Consider the following 21477-nt stretch of genomic DNA (forward strand, 5'->3'; position numbering starts at 1 on the left):
TATTTTCCTTGAAAGGAGAGGCGCACGCCTGGGTACAATCCTGGTTCCATAAGCAACGACAAATATTTTTCTATGAAGGCAATGACCATCTTCTCTCACACAGGCATACATGTATTAACAGTTAGGGCGATTACTTTTGAAACAATGAACGCTTTACTTACTTTTTACATACGTCTCGTTTTCATTTCACTAGCCCTTACAAAAACAAAATTTCGTTGATATCAACGTCATCTCTTCGACAGCCTCGTACCTTGGCCTCCCAGCGCGGTTTTTGGACATCTCAGGAAGCGCCTCCGCGTTCCTTGTGAAGGCGCCTTGGCCCCAGCGAGACTGGCTAATTTGACGTCAATATCCTTGTGTTAGGTTGCGGTGCGCCTCGAGGACGACACGGAGCACCTTCGACATCCAATTAACTGCGCTGTCGTCCCCATTCGTGCCACACAGGCGCCTGGTGCGCACCTTTTGAAACAACAATTTTGCGATATCTAGCTTTCTGATTCTTCCTGACGCCCGTCACCTGGGAAAGTATGCATCACGTTGTCTGATTCAAGGGAGGTATTAAAATTCACCGTTATATGAATCACTTTTTTCAATGTCTTTGCATAAATTGCCACCCGTGAGGTTGTTAAGGAGCGTAGTACTCATCTAAATAAATAGATACTGATGATGACGATTACGCTCAAATATATTCTGAAAAATTAAAGTGAGTGTTCTGAACTAAGTTAACGTTTTGGAATGGCATCAGGTCCAAAAAGCCCAGAGAGTCAAAGTAACGTATTCTTTTCAGTTGCTTGTCTAGAGAGGAGTAAAGTATAATATACATTCTACTAACCTTTTGTCCTTACTGACCAAACAGTTCACCTCTTTCTCTTCGGAAAGCAGCACTTTACATCAGTGAACTCGTGAACAGTCACTCATGACATTCAGTTAATCTATAACTGGTTACATTACTGTATAAACCAAATAGACAGGGCATCGGAAAGGTGCAAAGTCCTAAGCAGTCTTATGTATCAAAAGGGTTATACTTAGTGATGTTTCTAACATTTTCCATTAAAACTGCCGAACTGCAGTGAAATGTAGTGTCACGTGGAACGATGTTTGTGATACGCAAAATAAAAATAAAAATAAAAGCTGACTGACGGTATTTCTGCGCTATAGAGGAAAGACATTTGTAGTGAACGACCTACGTAATATGGTGCTTGAGGCTAAGGTAGTTAAACCATTCACACCATTATTCATATAATTGGCCTAAGATCACACAGTATGAAAGAGGTGGCAGCTAAAATCATTCCAGTAAAAAAATAAAAAATAAAAAACGTTTGCAAAGCTGCAGTGTCACTTAAAAGAGTGTAAGGTCTCCGTGGAAGCATTACTTGTTGTTGTTGTTGTTGTGGTCTTCAGTCCTGAGACTGGTTTGATGCATCTCTCCATGCTACTCTATCTTGTGCAAGCTTCTTCATCTCCCAGTACCTACTGCAACCTACATCCTTCTGAATCTGCTTAGTGTAGTCATCTCTTGGTCTCCCTCTACGATTTTTACCCTCCACGCTGCCCTCTAATACTAAATTGGTGATCTCTTGATGCCTCAGAACATGTCTTACCAACCGATTCCTTCTTCTGGTCAAGTTGTGCCACAAACTTCTCTTCTCTCCAATCCTATTCAATACTTCCTAATTAGTTATGTGATCTACCCATCTAATCTTCAGCATTCCACTGTAGCACCACATTTCGAAAGCTTCTATTCTCTTCTTGTCCAAACTAGTTATTGTCCATGTTTCACTTCCATACATGGCTACACTCCATACAAATACTTTGAGAAATGACTTCCTGACATTTAAATCTATACTCGATGTTAACAAATTTCTCTTCTTCAGAAACGCTTTCCTTGCCATTTCCAGTCTACATTTTATACCCTCTCTACTTCGACCATCATCAGTTATTTTGCTCCCCAAATAGCAAAACTCCTTTACTACTTTAATTGTCTCATTTCCTAATCTAATTGCCTCAGCATCATCCGACTTTATTCGACTACATTCCATTATCCTCGTTTTGCTTTTGTTGATGTTCATCTTATATCCTCCTTTCAAGACACTATCCATTCCGTTCAACTGCTCTTCCAAGTTCTTTGTTGTCTCTGACAGAATTACGATGTCATCGGCGAACCTCAACATTTTTATTTCTTCTCCATGGACTTTAATACCCACTCCGAACTTTTCTTTTGTTTCCTTCACTGCTTGCTCAATATACAGATTGAATAACATCGGGGAGAGACTGCAACCCTGTCTCACTCCCTTCCCAACCACTGCTTCCCTTTCATGCCCCTCAACTCTTATAACTGCCATCTGGTTTCTGTACAAATTGTAAATAGCCTTTCGCTCCCTGTATTTTACCCCTGCTACCTTCAGAATTCGAAAGAGAGTATTCCAATCAACATTGTCAAAAGCTTTCTCTAAGTCTACAAATGCTAGAAACGTAGGTTTGCCCTTCTTTAATGTAGCTTCTAAGATAAGTCGTAGGGACAGTATTGCCTCACGTGTTCCCATATTTCTACGGAATCCAAACTGATCTTCCCCGAGGTCGGCTTCTACTAGTTTTTCCATTCGTCTGTAAAGAATTCGCGTTAGTATTTTGCAGCTGTGACTTATTAAACTGATAGTTCGGTAATTTTCACATCTGTCAACACCTGCTTTCTTTGGGATTGGAATTATTATATTCTTCTTGAAGTCTGAGGGTATTTCGCCTGTCTCATACATCTTGCTCACCAGATGGTAGAGTTTTGTCAGTACTGGCTCTCCCAAGGCCGTCAGTAGTTCCAACGGAATGTTGTCTACTCCGGGGGCCTTGTTTCAACTCAGGTCTTTCAGTGCTCTGTCAAACTCTTCACGCAGTATCGTATCTCCCATTTCATCTTCATCTACATCCTCTTCCATTTCCATAATATTGTCCTCAAGTACATCACCCTTGTATATACCCTCTATATACTCCTTCCACCTTCCTGCTTTCCATTCTTTGATTAGAACTGGGTTTCCTTCTGAGCTCTTGATGTTCATACAAGTGGTTCTCTGATCTCCAAAGGTCTCTTTAATTTTCCTGTAGGCAGTATCTATCTTACCCCTAGTGAGATAAGCCTCTACATCCTTACATTTGTCCTCTAGACATCCCTGCTTAGTCATTTTCCACTTCCTGTCGATCTTATTTTTGAGACATCTGTATTCCTTATTGCCTGCCTCATTTACTCCTTTCATCAATTAAATTCAATATCTCTTCTGGTACCCAAGAGTTTCTACTATCCCTCGTCTTTTTACCTATTTGATCCGATGCCTGCCTTCACTATTGCATCGCTCAAAACTACCCATTCTTCTTCTACTGTATCCCTTTCCCCCATTCCTGTTAATTGTTCCCTTATGCTCTCCCTGAAACTCTGTACAACCTCTGGTTCTTTCACTTTATCCAGGTCCCATCTCCTTAAATTACCACCTTTTTGCAGTTTCTTAAGTTTTGATCTACAGCTCATAACCAATAGAGTGTGGTCAGATTCAACATCTGCCCCTGGAAATGTCTTACAATTTAAAACCTGGTTCCTAAATCTCTGTCTTATCATTATATAATCTATCTGATATCTTGTAGTATCTCCAGGGTTCTTCCATGTATACAGTCTTCTTTCATGATTCTTGAACCAAGTGTTAGCTATGGTTAAGTTATGCTCTGCGCAAAATTCTACCAGGCGGCTTCCTCTTTCATTTCTTTGCCCCAGTCCATATTCACCTACTGCGTATCCTTCTCTCCCTTTTCCTACTACCGAATTCCAGTCACCCATGACTATTAAATTTTCGTCACCCTTCACTATCTGAATAATTTCTTTTATTTCATCAAACATTTCTTCAATTTCTTCATCATCTGCAGAGCTAGTTGGCATATAAACTTGTACTACTGTAGTAGGTGTGGGCTTCGTATCTATCTTGGCCACAATAATGCGTTCACTATGCTGTTTGTAGTAGCTTACCCGCATTCCTATTTTCCTATTCATTATTAAACCTACTCCTGCATTACCCCTATTTGATTTTGTGTTTGTAACCCTGTAGTCACCTGACCAAAAGTCTTGTTACTCCTGCCACCGCACTTCACTAATTCCCACTATATCTAACTTTAACCTATCCATTTCCCTTTTTAAATTTTCTAACCTACCTGCCCGATTAAGGGATCGGACATTCCATGGTCCGATCCGTAGAACGCCAGTTTTCTTTCTCCTGATAACGACATCCTCTTGAGTAGTCCCCGCCCGGAGATCCGAATGGGGGACTATTTTACCTCCGGAATATTTTACCCAAGAGGACGCCATCATCATTTAATCATACAGTAAAGCTGCATGCCCTCGGGAAAGATTACGGCCGTAGTTTCCCCTTGCTTTCAGCCGTTCGCAGTACCAGCACAGCAAGGCCGTTTTGGTTATTGTTACAAGGCCAGATCAGTCAATCATCCAGACTGTTGCCCCTGCAACTACTGAAAAGGCTGCTGCCCCTCTTCAGGAACCACACATTTGTCTGACCTCTCAACAGATACCCCTCCATTGTGGTTGCACCTATGGTACGGCTATCTGTATCGCTGAGGCACGCAAGCCTCCCCACCAACGGCAAGGTCCATGGTTCATGGAGGGGAAAAGCATTACTTATGATTCACAATAATAGGGTAGTATAATGTTCAACGAATCACCCACACACCCACAGAGTGCGTGCGTGCGTGCGTGCATGCATGCGGGCGCGCACACGCGCCTGTGTGTGTGTGTGTGTGTGTGTGTGTGTGTGTGTGTGTGTGTGTGTGTGCGCACGCGCAAAAGAGAGAGAGAAAGAGAGAGAGAGAGAATTTAGAAGTAATGCACATAGGTTAGAAAAAAAAGAAATTTGACCTACTCAGGTAACTTGAAATACCAGTTTACCAGTTTAGTTTTAATACTGTACCCATTGCATATACGGGGGAGAATGACAGTGCTATCATTATTGGTTTTTTGGGTCTTTTATCGTTCTCTACCTGAATCTTTATAGAGTCACTTCGTTGTCTGTCTGTCTGTCTGTTAAGACCACTTTTTTTCAGGAACAGGCAGAGGTATGAAAGTGAAGTTTATATTTAATACTAAGTTCGACAGTGTCTGTGCTCAGCAGAAAACGCTTTTCAGTCAGTGCAGTCAAGAGATACGCCAGTTGTATGTCACAAATTTTGATATTCCCAAACTCACTCATGTATGTATAGATGAACCAGCTATATACGTAATTAAGTTTGTACGGAACCCTCAGAGCGCGAGTCTTCTTCGCACTTGTTTTTTCAAATTTTTTTATTGGTATGTTGTCTTTTTATGTCCATTGTAGCATCCGAGCATCCGTTACGCGATAAATTAGTAAGGAAACTGGAGGGTAAAATTTCCTAAGTTCGAACATTCGGCGTTACTCAATTACGCGGCCGCGCGGGGTAGCCGCGTGGTCTAGGACGCCTTGCCACAGTTCGCGCGGCTCACCCTGTCGAAGGTTCGAGTCCTTCCTCGGCCTGTGGTCTGGGAGGGCTCGAGTACTCCCCGAAATGGCGTATGTATCAAACACATACGTCGCGGTCACCGCTATTAGCAAACAGGGATAACTGACTTCCACTCCGAGCTGATGCAGCCTCCTCGTCAGTCGTGAGTGCTGTTTTGGACTCAGATGATCCTTTTCCGAATTACGTACACAGCAGCCGTCGAAGAGGACGCAGCAATGACTTGTATTCTGAGTAATATCTGTAAACGGAATAATCTTGAATATTATCTTATTACGACTAACGACGCCACACAGGTCTACGGCCTGCGTTCTGACAAAACAGTAGGGGTCTCCAGCCTGGTAGTGGGCGACCCATACCTCATATTTGGAATGCTATGGTACGGCTCATGACCCATTGTAGTCTGCTGGAGTCGTGCAAATGTTTACGAAACTATACGGTGTACGGAGAAGCAGGTGATGAAGCTTCTAGCTGACTGATTTGATGATTCAGTGCATGGTGAGTAACATGGATGACCGGAGCAGTGAATCAAGTACTGCCTTTTTTTAAGGTAACACGAGCACTTATTTTTTGACTTTGTGTACTTCTTAAATGCATATTTGTGTAGGGTTAACACAGACAGCAAGATGGTGGGAGCTTGATTACCGAAACGCATTGTTGAGGATGTTGTCGTTTTATGCTAAAGTAATTGTAACGATCATCTTCACACCTGCTACTTCCAGCCCTTAGGATGGACAACGTTGGAATGAAAATAACTTCATTTTCTGACTTCGATGATGTTGTGGCCCTTTGCACTTCTTATCTCTGGATTTGAATTACAGTTACGCTATATCTTAGACAGCAGAAAGTTGAAAATAATGAAAAGAGTTGCCTTTGTACTAAGTAGTAATCGTTGCCTTTCTCGCAGAAGTCACTTTTTATGTGGAAAGTGGGAAGATGGTCGCCTGAAATCACAGATATGTGTCGTGTAAGCTAAGTTTCATGGTACTCGGTGCCACTAAATGTGGCGGCGACTAATCATCGACCACCTGTTCATGTTTCAATATCGACACAGGTAATCAATACTTCATTAAATCTATATATAGTGGGGTTACTAGAAAAGAACTAACCTGCAGTGGGTTCACCAGAAAAGAACTAATCAGATTTTCAGTAGCAGCATTTTAATTACTTTATATAGAATGTAACAACTTTACCTGCATGCAATATGTGCTCCAAGGGTCCCCCTCCCATCGACGGCGTGTAGCTGATGCTCTCCACATCGTTTCACTATACATGAAATATAAGATTATATCTGTCAGTGCTTCGATTTGCTTTAGTCCATATGACACATAGTCTGTGTGTATACTACCCAAAACTTGTACATTAGTGACAACGAAAATAAATTAAATTACTCTCTTCCTCGTAGTAATTTCTTTCTAAGCCTGTTGGTGTAGGATAGGAACATCATCCAGGATATCAGTTCACACGACGTCGCTTTCAGTACTGTGCGCTGCCTATCTCTGAGACAACCACCAAACCATTTCCCACCAGTAAATCAGATTTCTTTGTTAATTAACATGTACTATGAAGATTGTAGAATGTCGCTTCCAAAACAGGTGCGAGCCTCTGCAGCTGCGTCCTTTCTTTAAAAAGATATAGCAGAAACAAAGAAGTTATTAGGGTATTTCACACTGGAGGAACGAATGAGTAGCAAATAACGGATCCATAAATGGGAAATAAATAACTAAGAATAGCTTATCCTTAGAGTACCAACATTTAATCGGTCTATTAAACGCAATACCTGTAAATTGCCAGAACAGCCAATGATCTACGGGGGTTGTCCAAAAAGTAACTTCTATCGGTCTCGAAATGCGAAGCGCAATGAAAATAAGATAGGTTTCAATTTCAACAGTTACCTGCACCTTCCATCTACTTCTCTAGATAGTAGCCGTTCCAACTTGGACATTGTCGTAGCGTCGTACCAAATTTCCAATATCATCGTCGTAGAAGGCAACCGCCTTTGCTTTCCGCCAGTTCTCTATGCTGGTCTGCAGCTCGTTGTCTGTGCCAAAATACTGTCCTCATAGCTAATGGGTCATGTGAGTAGAGATGAGTGATCTACTTCCGGGGTGTATAGTGGGTGATGTAACACACCCCATCGAAAACGTAGGAGGGGCATCTTCATCGCCCACGCATTGTGCGGCCGAGAACTGTCATGAAGACATGAATCACAACAGTTACGTTTGGTTGCATGAAATTAGGCGAAATCTCTCTCCAGGCGCCCATACTTGGTGGGATACACTATTTTCGTGCTTACTATGCGCTCAGAATTTCGAAGTGCAACGTGACACGATCGACGGGCATGCAACACTACCCATCACATTTGTGCGAAGCTTAATCGGATTTTCCCTGTAGTTCCTATTACACGACCGATGGGAACGTACCTTCTGGACACTCCTCGCAACTAAAATATCTCTCATTTGTGCTCTCATCCCACTATGGGCGACATCGACAGTATATCTATTTATATTAACAATAATGTTGTAAATAAGAACACGAAAGCTCCTTCGAAAGCCTTGGTGTTGCAAAAACGGGTGCCAGTTTTGGCCTTTAGGCGGAGGAATAGCAAAATCGGTGACAGCCTAGTACTAAGAGTTCAGCGCTGATTACTCGTCCACTGCTTTCGTCACTATGTACCCTCGTCTCGCAGAGTGTGTGAAGCCTATGCGAGTGGAGAGTCGGAGGCGGTTGCTTCAGGTCACTCCCCATTTAGTTGGTATCTGGAGACAGATGGTGAGAGGCCTCATCAATGTAAACATTTAGCTGTGAAGCTAAAAAGCCATCAGCATTTCCTTCTTGAAAGGTCGGTCGTTCTCGCCGCGTTTCCATCGACGCCGCCACACCAACGTATGAGCAGTTTTTCCATGAGGTGGGTCTGTGTTGTCATTAATTTCCCTTTAATCATACTCAACACCTGCACCCTGCCCCTTAGGTTGGAGTGATAAGCTGTAATAAAGCAATGTGCTCCTTCTGTAAAATGTGTGTGTGTGTGTTTTTGTATGTGTTCTCTCCAGTGTATTGTGTCGTAGCGACACTTCATTGTCAACGCGTATGCTGACAATAAACACCGAAGTGTCACTGTTATCAGTATAAACAGGGCCAGTGATCCGAACCAACGGACATATAGTGAGGTGACATGGGGTTGGTCGTCACGCTCTTCCGGGGAGTATTACTACCGCAACAGGTGCGGCCAACGAGTTGTCCGCCGGTGGAGTTGTTGGTGCCCCAGAACATCGGTGAGCCGACTGCGCGATTGTCCCACCTTTCCACAGAACACACGGACTGTCTGCGCCCCTACAATAGGCTAAAGAAACTTTTAACAAACAGCGGGCACACACGCACCCACACACAAAAGAGAACCGGCAAAGATAGAATGGAAACTATTCCTGTGAAATACAACGGCAAAATGTCTCTGCAAATAGAATTTTTTTTTTTAAAAAGTTTGATGTAGGATGTGGATTTCAGGTTAATAACACCGCAAAACTACGGATAAAACATAAATTGAGAGGAAACTATGATATATTTGATGGCTCTGGAGTATACAGGATTGACTGCAGTGTTGTTGTTGTTGTCTTCAGTCCTGAGACTGGTTTGATGCAGCTCTCCATGCTACTCTATCCTGTGCAAGCTGCTTCATCTCCCAGTACCTACTGCAACCTACATCCTTCTGAATCTGCTTAGTGTACTTATCTCTCGGTCTCCCTCTACGATTTTTACCCTCCACGCTGCCCTCCAACGCTAAATTTGTGATCCTTTGATGCCTCAAAACATGTCCTACCAACCGATCCCTTCTTCTAGTCAAGTTGTGCCACAAACTTCTCTTCTCCCCAATCCTATTCAATACCTCCTCATTAGTTACGTGATCTATCCACCTCATCTTCTGTATTCTTCTGTAGCACCACATTTCGAAAGCTTCTATTCTCTTCTTGTCCAAACTAGTTATTGTCCATGTTTCACTTCCATACATGGCTACACTCCAAACAAATACTTTCAGAAACGACTTCCTGATACATAAATCTATATTCGATGTTAACAAATTTCTCTTCTTCAGAAACACTTTCCTTGCCATTGCTAGTCTACATTTTATATCCTCTCTACTTCGACCATCATCAGTTATTTTACTTCCTAAATAGCAAAACTCCTTTACTACTTGAAGTGTCTCATTTCCTAATCTAATTCCCTCAGCATCACCCGATTTAATTTGACTACATTCCATTATCCTCGTTTTGCTTTTGTTGATGTTCATCTTATATCCTCCTTTCAAGACACTGTCCATTCCGTTCAACTGCTCTTCCAAGTCCTTTGCCGTCTCTGACAGAATTACAATGTCATCGGCGAACCTCAAAGTTTTTACTTCGTCTCCATGAATTTTAATACCTACTCCAAATTTTTCTTTTGTTTCCTTTACTGCTTGCTCAATATACAGATTGAATAACATCGGGGAGAGGCTACAACCCTGTCTCACTCCTTTCCCAACCACTGCTTCCCTTTCATGCCCCTCGACTTTTATGACTGCCATCTGGTTTCTGTACAAATTGTAAATAGCCTTTCGCTCCCCGTATTTTACCCCTGCCACCTTTAGAATTTGAAAAAGAGTATTCCAGTCAACATTGTCAAAAGCTTTCTCTAAGTCTACAAATGCTAGAAACGTAGGTTTGCCTTTCCTTAATCTTTCTTCTAAGGTAAGTCGTAAGGTCAGTATTGCCTCACGTGTTCCAACATTTCGACGGAATCCAAACTGATCCTCCCCGAGGTCCGCATCTACCAGTTTTTCCATTCGTCTGTAAAGAATTCGCGTTAGTATTTTGCAGCTGTGACTTATTAAACCGATAGTTCGGTAATTTTCACATCTGTCAACACCTGCTTTCTTTGGGATTGGAATTATTATATTCTTCTTGAAGTCTGAGGGTATTTCGCCTGTATCATACATCTTGCTCACCAGCTGGTAGAGTTTTGTCATGACTGGCTCTCCCAAGGCCGTCAGTAATTCTAATGGAATGTTGTCTACTCCGGGGGCCTTGTTTCGACTCAGGTCTTTCAGTGCTCTGTCAAACTCTTCCCGCAGTATCGTATCTCCCATTTCGTCTTCATCTACATCCTCTTCCATTTCCATAATATTGTCCTCAAGTACATCACCCTTGTATAAACCTTCTATATACTCCTTCCACCTTTCTGCCTTCCCTTCTTTGCTTAGAACTGGGTTGCCATCTGAGCTCTTGATATTCATACACATGGTTCTCTTCTCTCCAAAGGTCTCTTTAATTTTCCTGTAGGCAGTATCTATCTTACCCCTAGTGAGATAAGCTTCTACATCCTTACATTTGTCCTCTAGCCATCCCTGTTTAGCCGTTTTGTACTTCCTGTCGATCTCATTTTTGAGACGTCTGTATTCCTTTTTGCCTGCTTCATTTACTGCATTTTTATATTTTCTCCTTTCATCAATTAAATTCAATATTTCTTCTGTTACCCAAGGATTTCTAGCAGCCCTCGTCTTTTTACCTACTTTATCCGCTGCTTCCTTCACTACTTCATCCCTCAGAGCTACCCATTCTTCTTCTACGGTATTTCTTTCCCCTATTCCTGTCAATTGTTCCCTTATGCTCTCCCTGAAACTCTGTACAACCTCTGGTACTTTCAGTTTATCCAGGTCCCATCTCCTTAATTTCCCACATTTTTGCAGTTTCTTCAGTTTTAATCTACAGGTCATAACCAATAGATTGTGGTCCGAGTCCACATCTGCCCCTGGAAATGTCTTACAACTTAAAACCTGGTTCCTAAATCTCTGTCTTACCATTATATAATCTATTTGATACCTTTTAGTATCTCCAGGGTTCTTCCACGTATACAACCTTCTTTCATGATTCTTAAACCAAGTGTTAGCTATGATTAAGTTGTGCTCTGTGCAAAATTCTACTAGGCGGCTTCCTCTTTCATTTCTTAGCCCCAATCCATATTCACCTCCTATGTTTCCTTCTCTCCCTTTTCCTACACTCGAATTCCAGTCACCCATTACTATTAAATTTTCGTCTCCGTTCACTATCTGAATAATTTCTTTTATTTCTTCGTACATTTCTTCAATTTCTTCATCATCTGCAGAGCTAGTTGGAATATAAACTTGTACTACTGTAGTAGGTGTGGGCTTCGTATCTATCTTGGCCACAATAATGCGTTCACTATGCTGTTTGTAGTAGCTTACCCGCATTCCTATTTTCCTATTCATTATTAAACCTACTCCTGCATTACCCATACTGCAGTAACTGTGACAAATATTATATCAGTCAAACAGGGCGCTCTTTTACATTAAGGTTTAAAGAACACTCACAGCCACGAAACAAAACGGCTTTGGGGCAGCATTTGTCTGATGCTGGTCATTCCACAGGGAGGTATGCTTCTTCATATTTAAAGCGCACAAATTTAAATTTTGTCAGTACTACTTTTCATTATGGCCTAAGTATTGTTCTTAAGCTGTATAAAGTTTGCGAGTGTATTTAAATTTTTTCCCATTTTTGCTGCAGATCTGATGGTGGTCATTAAAGACCGAAACCTATAATCTTTTAAACAAAAAGATTGTGACCATAGACGTAAATTAAAGGAAACTTATCTTGCAGAATTTTTTCCCATTTTTGCTGCAGATCTGATGGTGGCCATTAAAGACCGAAACCTGTAATCTGTTAAACAAAACGATTGTAACCATAGACGTAATTTAAAGGAAACTTATCTTGCAGAATTATTCATGTTAGCAAATAATAAAAGCATTACTGTGAGGCCAGGGAAAGAAGTATCAATAGAGAAAATCCTTATGATGCTTTTGTGAAAGTTACTGACTGGCTCTGTGCAAATGTGTAACCTTTAAATTTTAGGAAGCACAGCTCATCCAGTTTTGTACACTAAAGAAATACCACCTCCTAGTAATTAAATACATCAACAAAAAATAATAAACAACGTAGAATGTCAAGATTTTAGGTGAACATACGGATGAAAACGTAAACTGGAAACAAGCATACAGTAGACCTGCTAAAACGTTTAGGGATGGTTACATTTCCCGTGAGAATGTGTTGCCAAATTTGGGAATATAGAGGACAGAAAGTTGATGGATTTTGAATATTTTCATTCACTGGTGTCTTATGGGGCAATATTCTTGGGAACTCCTCACTTATCTAAAAAGTATTCATTACAGGAAAGAAAGCAATTGGGTTATCTTTGGGGTTTATGCACACACATCTTGCACACATCACTTTATCAGGTGGGAATATTACCCACTCCCTCACAATACATTCATTCATTTATGAAATCTGTTATCAACAGTCAGTCTGAGTTTTGTTAAGTCCCATAGTGCTCAGAGCCATTTGAACCATTTGAGCCAGTCTGAGATTAAGAGCAATAGAGATATTCGCAGGAACAACACTATAATAAAACTGATCAGCATTACCCTTTAAAGAATCTAACTTTGACACAGGTAGGGGTGAAATATACACCTTTGACACTCTTTGACAACACACTCATGGAAATAAAGTGTCTCACAGATGACAGATATGATTTCAATTGTAGATAAAGATGTTTCACCTTAATAACTCGTGCACAATACAGGATCTCTTGAATAGAAATAATTAGTCATTTTTATGAAGAAAATTGTAAATGGGCAGCATGTAGCCATATAAATAACTTTTCGTATATTTTGAAAGCGTTACGTACTGGCGTGTGAGTGTGGAGAAGGAATAAAGTAGTGTCAGTGTCACAAAATAATACATTTGTATAACTAATATTCTTATTTTCAAAAACTAGTTGTTTTAGATTAAGGAAATATACGCATTTACTCATAAAACATTTCTGCAAATGACTAATGAATTTTCAGTACATTTCGTCTGACCGTTTTAAGAAACAAAAATTGTGCACACTCGCTTCAAGTTACCATTATAAGATCATCATGTTTTGTTACTGACCATAACAATTTGATCACTAAGTTTATTAAATATTCAGCCACAGATTTTTGGAAAATATTCTCTAAATATAGTCTTCATGTAGAGTTTTCTCTGATGCTGTTGTTAAAAGTAATTTAACTTTTCATACTCTAAGTTACTGTTTTATGAATTTTTGAAAACTTGTATAACACGTTCACCCACTGTTTAAATTGCATATGGGTGGGTTGTGCTTGCTGCTTAGGGATGTAATAGCTAACAAGTACGAGTCATTGCATTATGTGACACGCTCATACATATCAACTAAGCGCAGACATTGATCAGTTCTGTCCATATTCAGACACCAAGGAGCATTTTCTGACGTGTCCTACAAAATTCATCCTAGCTCTTCCTTTCTTAGGGAGACTTCTACCTTGAATTTGCCCTCATGTTATGGAAACTTAAAGCTATTAAATGACACAGTTAATTAGCTACTTGTTCCACTGATCCCGTTCACGATAAACACATCGTATTGTATCAGTTTTCAAAAAGTCATAAAATAATATAAATATCATTTATTAAAGTACTTTGAACTACAGCCTGAGAGAAATCGCTATATGAAGACTATATTCCGCGAATATTATCCTTAAGAACTGCGGCTGAATACCTAATAAGATTATGGATGCAAACTGATATGATAAATAATAAAATCCTATGGTCCTACAGCGGTAAATCTACGCGACTATGCTTAATTTTTGTTTCTGGAAACGATCAAATGAAACCTACTTAAAATTCCTTGATAATTGGAAGAAATATTTTACGAGTGAATATGTGGATTTCATTAGTCTAAATCAAAACATTTTTAAAAAGTAGCGTGGTACTGATACAAATTTATTGTTTTGTAACACTGTCACAGCTTTATCCCTTCACTACGCACACACTTTGATAGTAACGCTTTCAGTATTTCTTGAACACCGAAAAAACCTACGATAGCATTCTGCCATATCATTCATGATAATGTCATTTCACTAAAGACATATTCTTGGAACGAAAATACAGAGACGACTCGAATGTTTTATATTTTCTTTTAAATGACAGGGGACCTTCACAAACTCAGCTTGACGTGCAATATCATACATGAAAAATGGCACGGCTGAGTATTATTCGGTAATTTAAGAGACAATGTCGGTAGCTTTCTGATACTTTTTAAGGTTGTGGAGATAAATCTTGAAGATATTATAGACAGTTGGCATGTGCTGCAATGGCTGGTAGTTGATTCAGAATCTAAATAAAAGTAGCATTATGCTCTCTGTAGTTAAAAAAGGTGACTTTCTTTTACCATAACTGCTCCAAATTATTGAAATTTGTAGCTTCAGTGGTTGTCTAAAGGCTGTCACTACACTGTTGGGCTCCCACAGATGTACAACTGCGCTTAAATGTCAACGACATTTAACAGTACAGATTACTAATAAAAAGATTTCGTATGGCAAATTTTAAACTTCTTATGAATTAAGAAATATGTGGTTTAGGACTATGTCAGCGACTTACATGTTGCATTTATCAACCTTAGAAGTTAACGTAATAGTGTGGAGCATGGTGCCGCCCGCGGTGGTCTCGCGGTTCTAGGCGCGCAGTCCGGAACCGTGCAACTGCTACGGTCGCGGGTTCGAATCCTGCCTCGGGCATGGATGTGTGTGATGTCCTTAGGTTAGTTAGGTTTAAGTAGTTCTAAGTTCTAGGGGACTGATGACCACAGCAGTTGAGTCCCATAGTGCTCAGAGCCATTTTTTTTTTTTTTTTTGTGGAGCATGGAAGGGCTGTAACAGGGAATGTAAATGGTCCACTTCGGGTTATTCGAAGAGTTTTAGCAAAATATGGATCATCTGTAAAGGAGACACCGTATCGAACAATAGAGCGAACCATTCTTGAATTTATGGATCACTTTCTCGAAACCCCATAATTATTTCCCATTGCGGCGTATAAGTTTCAAATTGGGATAAAACCTACCTACCATCTTCTCCTGTAATGATGGAAAAGCGTTGCACCCTGAGAGCGTTGCACCCTGAGACGTCACCCTCGGTCTCAAAAAAAAAAAAAAGTGGGGGTGGGATTGAGTTCAGAAATTCGTGTGAGGGTCAATGATGTCACACTGGCAGGCTATTTCACCACAATTCAGCCCCACGACATCGTTATGCAATGGGAAGGACGTCTCATCCCATCTTACCCCATTCTACACATTATTTCGACAGCTCTGAGATGGAGGTTAGAACAGCGACGCCCAGCGTTGAAATCACACGATTTTCTTATGCGTGGCCGAGGGAAACATTACTGACACATCACCTATCAGATTGAAACAGCCACTAACCTTAAGGTGTTGATTCCTACACATTTTGCGGTCGAAAACGACATTTCACAATGCGATAAGCAACAAGATAGAATTCTTGACAAGCCTTGACACTGATGACAGCCCACGGACGCTTCGGGCCTAAGGATATCTTTGGCCAGCAACACCATTAAACGTGATCGCACCACTTTGGAGTTCAGTGCGACGGCAATTTTTGCTCTGGTGTACAGTGTGGAACCACAAGGGACGGGATCCGAAGCAGCAAAGGGTGTTCACGCTGTTTTAGCCCCCCTGTTTCACGCCTTCCGGGGGTGTAATCATTCAGTGGTGAAGCATTGAACGTACGTGAATACCCTCAATGCCACCTGCTCACGTTTCTTGAGCACTTAAAAAATGTACGTGTAGAAAAGAAAAATCCGTGACGAGAGTCCTAGGTGCTTGCAGTTAGGCAGCTACTTGACACTTCTCCTTTATGGCATGGCTACTAGCAGTCATCCAGGACGGTCTCATTGCTTTTCTCTGCGGAGGTATATTTTTAAAGCGCTCATCAAACCTGGGCGAGTGGCACTGACAGTACTGTCAAACTGGCGGCGTCTGAGAAGGACCATTTGCCGTTTTGTTCTCACATGCGTTAATTTCGCACACCCCTGTAATCATACCACAGGAGAGTGAAAACATGAGGGCTGAAAACGTATAAGCACCTCTTGCTGCTTCAGACTGCAATAAAATTTCGTAGATTGGTTTTCGTCTGTTCCTTGTGGTTTCACGTTGTACACCAGAGGGAAAATTACGGTCTGTCATCATGTTCAGTGGGGATTAGCTCACGATATCCTTAGAGAAGGATTGAAGCCGCTGTGGCGTGTCAGCTGTGTAAAAATTGTCAAGAACATCGTTCTACTATTCATGAGTGCCTGAAGGGAAGGGGTGATTTCACTGACGCCATTATGCCACCACCTGAGACTTTTTCGAGCCGATTCTATGAGGCGGTGTATCTGGAACATTTTCCACCGCCGGACGTAACAAAACCGCGTGACTACAAATCTGAGCGTCGCGGTTCTAACCTCCACAGCGGAGGCATCAAGAGAAGGGGTGATATGTGGGTAAAGGGGGGCGCGACGATCTTTCCCATCGAGTGACGTGTCCCCGGGGGTGTTGGGTAGAACTGTGGTGAAATCTGGTGCAGTGTGGAATCATTATCTCACCTTAGGCCTCACAACAACTTCTGAACTGTGACCTTTCTCCCGCTTCTGGTGACATCTTGCTGTTTAAAGCATCGCCGAGCCCGAGGCTGACGTCACAGGGCGTCACGTTTTTTCGCCATTGCAGAGGAATGTTGTAGCGGCCTTTGATCCAAATTTCAGACTTTTACGTCTCAACGGAAAATAACTACGGCCTTCCGAAAAAGTGCGCCTTTACTTTGTTGCGCAGTGTGCTATCATTGGCTAAGTGACCAAATATTATTAAGTAAAAATTTGTTCACATTTGGGGCTGAAGTTCAGTTGTCAAACCAAGATGATGTCATCAAGCCCTCCAAGGCGAGTTTCGGCAGGGTTATTACACGAAGACCATCAATAACATCGACTTCTGTTGTTTTAAAATTCACCAAAATTCATGTGCCTGAAACCATTTAATGGTGTGTCCGTAGGAGTATGAAGCGAAAAGGAGCAATTTAATGAACCACTGATATCCAAGCCATTAAAGAAAGTTGTCCGCAGCAATGTTAAATAAATTTTTCCTACTCTTCTTTCCTACTGTTTGCCCTCTAAATTGCAGGGATGTGGAGCTTGCGTTATTAAAATAGCCACTTAATCTTTTTTAGGCGCGCAGTAATCGCTCTTCAGAGACGCTTTAATATTTAGTATTCGTATAATGCGTTCTGGAAATCTTAGCTACAGTATTAGCAGATGACAACTGGATGGTTTGTATCTTGTCTCTCTTTCATAATATTTGTTATTTGTTTAGGTTCTTCCATTGGAACTCTCTCGTTGAATATTGGTCGTAGAATTCGTCGCCCACATTCTGTACTTTGATGTATAAATTACAGCCGTATTCATCTCTATCAATGTGAAATATCGTTGGTAAATGCGAATAGCTAGAGGAGCGTCCCTGAAAAGCCAGCTAGCTATGCTTGTGTGTGGCTTATATTCTTCTCTCCTGAACTGATGTCGCTGGATACAACATGTTAAAAAAATTGACTTTTTTGTTAAGCTTTTCTAAAGAAGTTAAAGTGCATCCAGCGAGTGAAGCTATATTATAGATTTCTCTTACCTCATTATTTCCGGTATTAACAGTACTAACTGGAAATTGCAAAGTTGTGTCTTCATTGGGAAAAAGGTTGAAGCCCTTCATTATTAGCCTGAAGCTTTGAAGAGGTCAAGCTACTGGCCTAACAACCCCAGCTATTCTGTTAAGCAGTGCGTTGTTGAAGTACAGATCTAATCACAACCATGGCTTAATTTGACTTTTCAGAAAAAGTAACGTGGAACAGAAATAAAATGTATTCATTAACCAAGAAGTTTCAATTTGGACTACTGTGTGTTCTCTATATTTCAGATTTTCTCTGCATGCCCAAACCTCCTTAGAAAAATGACGGTGCTTTTATTTAAATCATATGCAGGCATTTTCATGCCACTTATTTGTCAGAACTGGGAAAAGACACATTTAACTACCTCGAATCCTCATCCAAAGCGAATTATTCGTGCTACATTCCACCTACTGCGTTAGAATAAGGAACAACTGTACGTCTCTTCAACGGCATGTGAGTTCTCTCTCCCTCTAGTGACTTATTTATGTCTGAAGACACAAAATTACGCAAAGAACTTTTTGAAGTAAGGAATGATGGCTAGAGTTTAGCATAGTGTCAGGATCATAGTCTCTGGAGACGAAGCGCTACATCAAGTGGGGGAGGGGATCATACTGGCAATCACTTGAATTTATTGTGAAAAACCGTGGAAAATCTAAATCGGGATGGATGAAAATCCTTTACTATAAGTCATAAGAAACATTACAGATGACATAGTAGTGCTTCGGCGTCAGATGCTTTTGATGATGGATTGATTTAAAATCTCAGGTGTCAGATTTGCGTGCTTTCGCGTTACATAACATGTGCGGGTACATCTCCGCCCCCGTGGTGGATTGCGGATTACAGATTTAAACATAGAAATAATTAACAATGTTTTACAGGATACTGTAGGTACAGAAAAGATTGTTTTTCCCCAGATATACGACAAAAGGCCGTGGGTAGTCTATCAGGGGCAGTCAAATGAAAACCGAATACCCGCCACAACGGGACCGTGGAATAATTTCCCTCAAAAGTAATCTCCACACGCGTTAAGACATTTATCCCGCCTAGAACCAAGACGAAAATTCCTGTTTCGTAGATAGAAAGTAGTCGGCCGCTGTCGGATTCACAATGACACCTACTCTTGGACTCCTTGGTCCGACAGAAACCGCCGTCCACACATTTTTTTCTTCAGGTCACCAAAGATGAGAAAATCACACGGTGAAATGTATGGGCTAAACGGAGGATATTGCGTGTTTCCTATCAAAATTTCTGAAGCGCAGCTTTCGATCAACTATGGTTCCACGCCTAAGGAACTTGTTTCCGCTTTTTATCATGTAATCACTGGAGCCCGTGTAGCGAGCGGGCGAAGAATGCAGGCCACGTCTGCTACACACCTGTGTAAATGATAGTCGAATCGTAGGCGTTAGCCGTAAGTCACTATGACAGTAGGACGATCACACTACTCCAGCCCGCCATCAACCAAGGTCATAACCCAATAACTGCGTGCACCTCTTATTTGGTATTATGGCGTTCCTCCACGACAGCGGTGGCAGTATCGAAACGTCACAGCAGTGGGGTCACACGTGGCACCTTCCGTGTATTATAGCGAGTGTTCGGTTTTCATTTGACTAACATGGTCCTTTTATACTTTGCGATTACAATTATGAATCGTATTTCCAGGAACATTTTGACGGAGAAATAAATTGTGTCGTTGTGTGTGTGTGTGTGTGTGTGTGTGTGTGTGTGTGTGTGTGTATGTGTGTGTGCTTGTGCGTACTGACTTGTGTATTCGTGTACAATACGTTGCATATACCCCCTAACATAGTCTTGAAATTTCTTTGCAGCTCAAGCGATGATGTGAGGCCCAACGTTTATCTGGAGGGTGTTGATGGAGAAGATCAATCTTGCGCGTCCCCATCTACCTCTTCGGTAAGTGAGAGCAAGATACGCTGCCCAGACTTTAAGTACATACAATGCCAAATTTATCTTATTTACGCAAGTGAGTAGCTCTGTCTAAATTTGTTTTCTAGAGTAAACGGGAAGTTTCTTTCCTTTTGGATATTTCTGCGTATCTACCTGATACGGTCCTGATGCGGAAATACTAAAATTCTACAGCTGAGTATAACATGAAGCTGATTGTGTCACTTAGAAACATCATGTCAGACCCATTTCAAACCCGTATGCTCTAATAAGATAGCTACTTCGAAATAGATCCATATTAGTTTTAAACTTATACTTTCATAATAACTGTGCACAGAAACATTATAACAAATGTAGTTATATTTACCTCTCAGTGCTTAATGTGGTTCTCATCGGTTTATATGTAGCCACGTACTATTATGTTTATGAGATTTTATGAACAAGGATGAGGTTCCAGCGAACCTTGAGACGAAATATATTTTTATTGCAGTCCCCGATGGCAGTTCAAACAGATTTTTAGCCCCTCTACAGTTTCCGCTTTACTTATTGCAGCATGACTCAACAACATTTAAGGACAAAACAGACTAATAATTTACCATAGAAAAAAGTAAGCTGTATTCGTACTAACATAAATATACTTATGTACTTTATATGAGGAAAGAAGTTAAAATGGAATCTTGATTATATTTTGTTGGTCTCCGTAGCTAAGCTTTCAGCGCGTCTTACTGCCATGTAGAAGACGCGGCTTCAATTCCTGGTACTGCCAGGGATACTTTCCTGGAAGTAAGGTGGTATCCAGTTAGACTGAGCCTCACGAGCATAACTGTGGAGTATGCTAATGAGAAATAGCGGCTATAAGTAGCCGAGTTGTTGTTTCCATTCTTGCACAAAATTTCGTGACCGATCCAGCTGTCTTCTTCAGGTTCTACGAGCTGTGCTGTTGTGTGTACCTGATGTCTGTCCAACAACCCCAGGCAAGAGTACACCTAACACCACAGTTCTCAGAACATGAAGAAGGCTGCTGGGTCTTTCGTCCAACTATGGTGCATAAACGTAAACAACTCAGCTGTACACCAGGGAATACACACAGAAATTAAAGTCATTAGCTGCCAGTGGGCGTTTATTCATATCAGTGGGGCAAGTTGAATTTATCTGCCGGACCAGGATTGGAATCCGGATCTCCTGCTGACCAGGTAGATGCCTTGACCCCGTAGACAGTGGTGTCCACACCAATGCGGGCTACCCTAGTATGCTTTCCGTCTGATCCACATACTGAACTTATACCACATGCTACTGATATAGTGCCCTTCCTCATTAACTTCACTGCTCGCAGCATCTCGCCGATCCCCGTAAAAGTTTGAACTTGGTGGGCATCTACACTGATGGGATCATTGGCCGTCATCGTCTATCCGAAAGGACAGACACCACACATATATAATTAAGGCGATAACGGTCAACGATCCATTCAGTGCAGA

At 41.3% G+C, this 21477-nt stretch overlaps 1 protein-coding gene across 1 annotated transcript in view; it reads left to right on the forward strand.

Annotated features, from left to right (window-relative positions):
* Window positions 1-21477, forward strand: part of LOC126299213 (uncharacterized) — a 99562-nt gene that overhangs the window by 17659 nt on the left and 60426 nt on the right. Inside the window, exon 2 of the mRNA XM_049990996.1 lies at window positions 19927-20011. Coding sequence (XP_049846953.1) covers window positions 19927-20011 — 85 coding nt within the window. The remainder of the gene's footprint in view (window positions 1-19926; window positions 20012-21477) is intronic.

Source organism: Schistocerca gregaria, chromosome X (assembly GCF_023897955.1).
Source record: "Schistocerca gregaria isolate iqSchGreg1 chromosome X, iqSchGreg1.2, whole genome shotgun sequence".
In the NCBI taxonomy this organism is placed as follows: domain Eukaryota; kingdom Metazoa; phylum Arthropoda; class Insecta; order Orthoptera; family Acrididae; genus Schistocerca; species Schistocerca gregaria.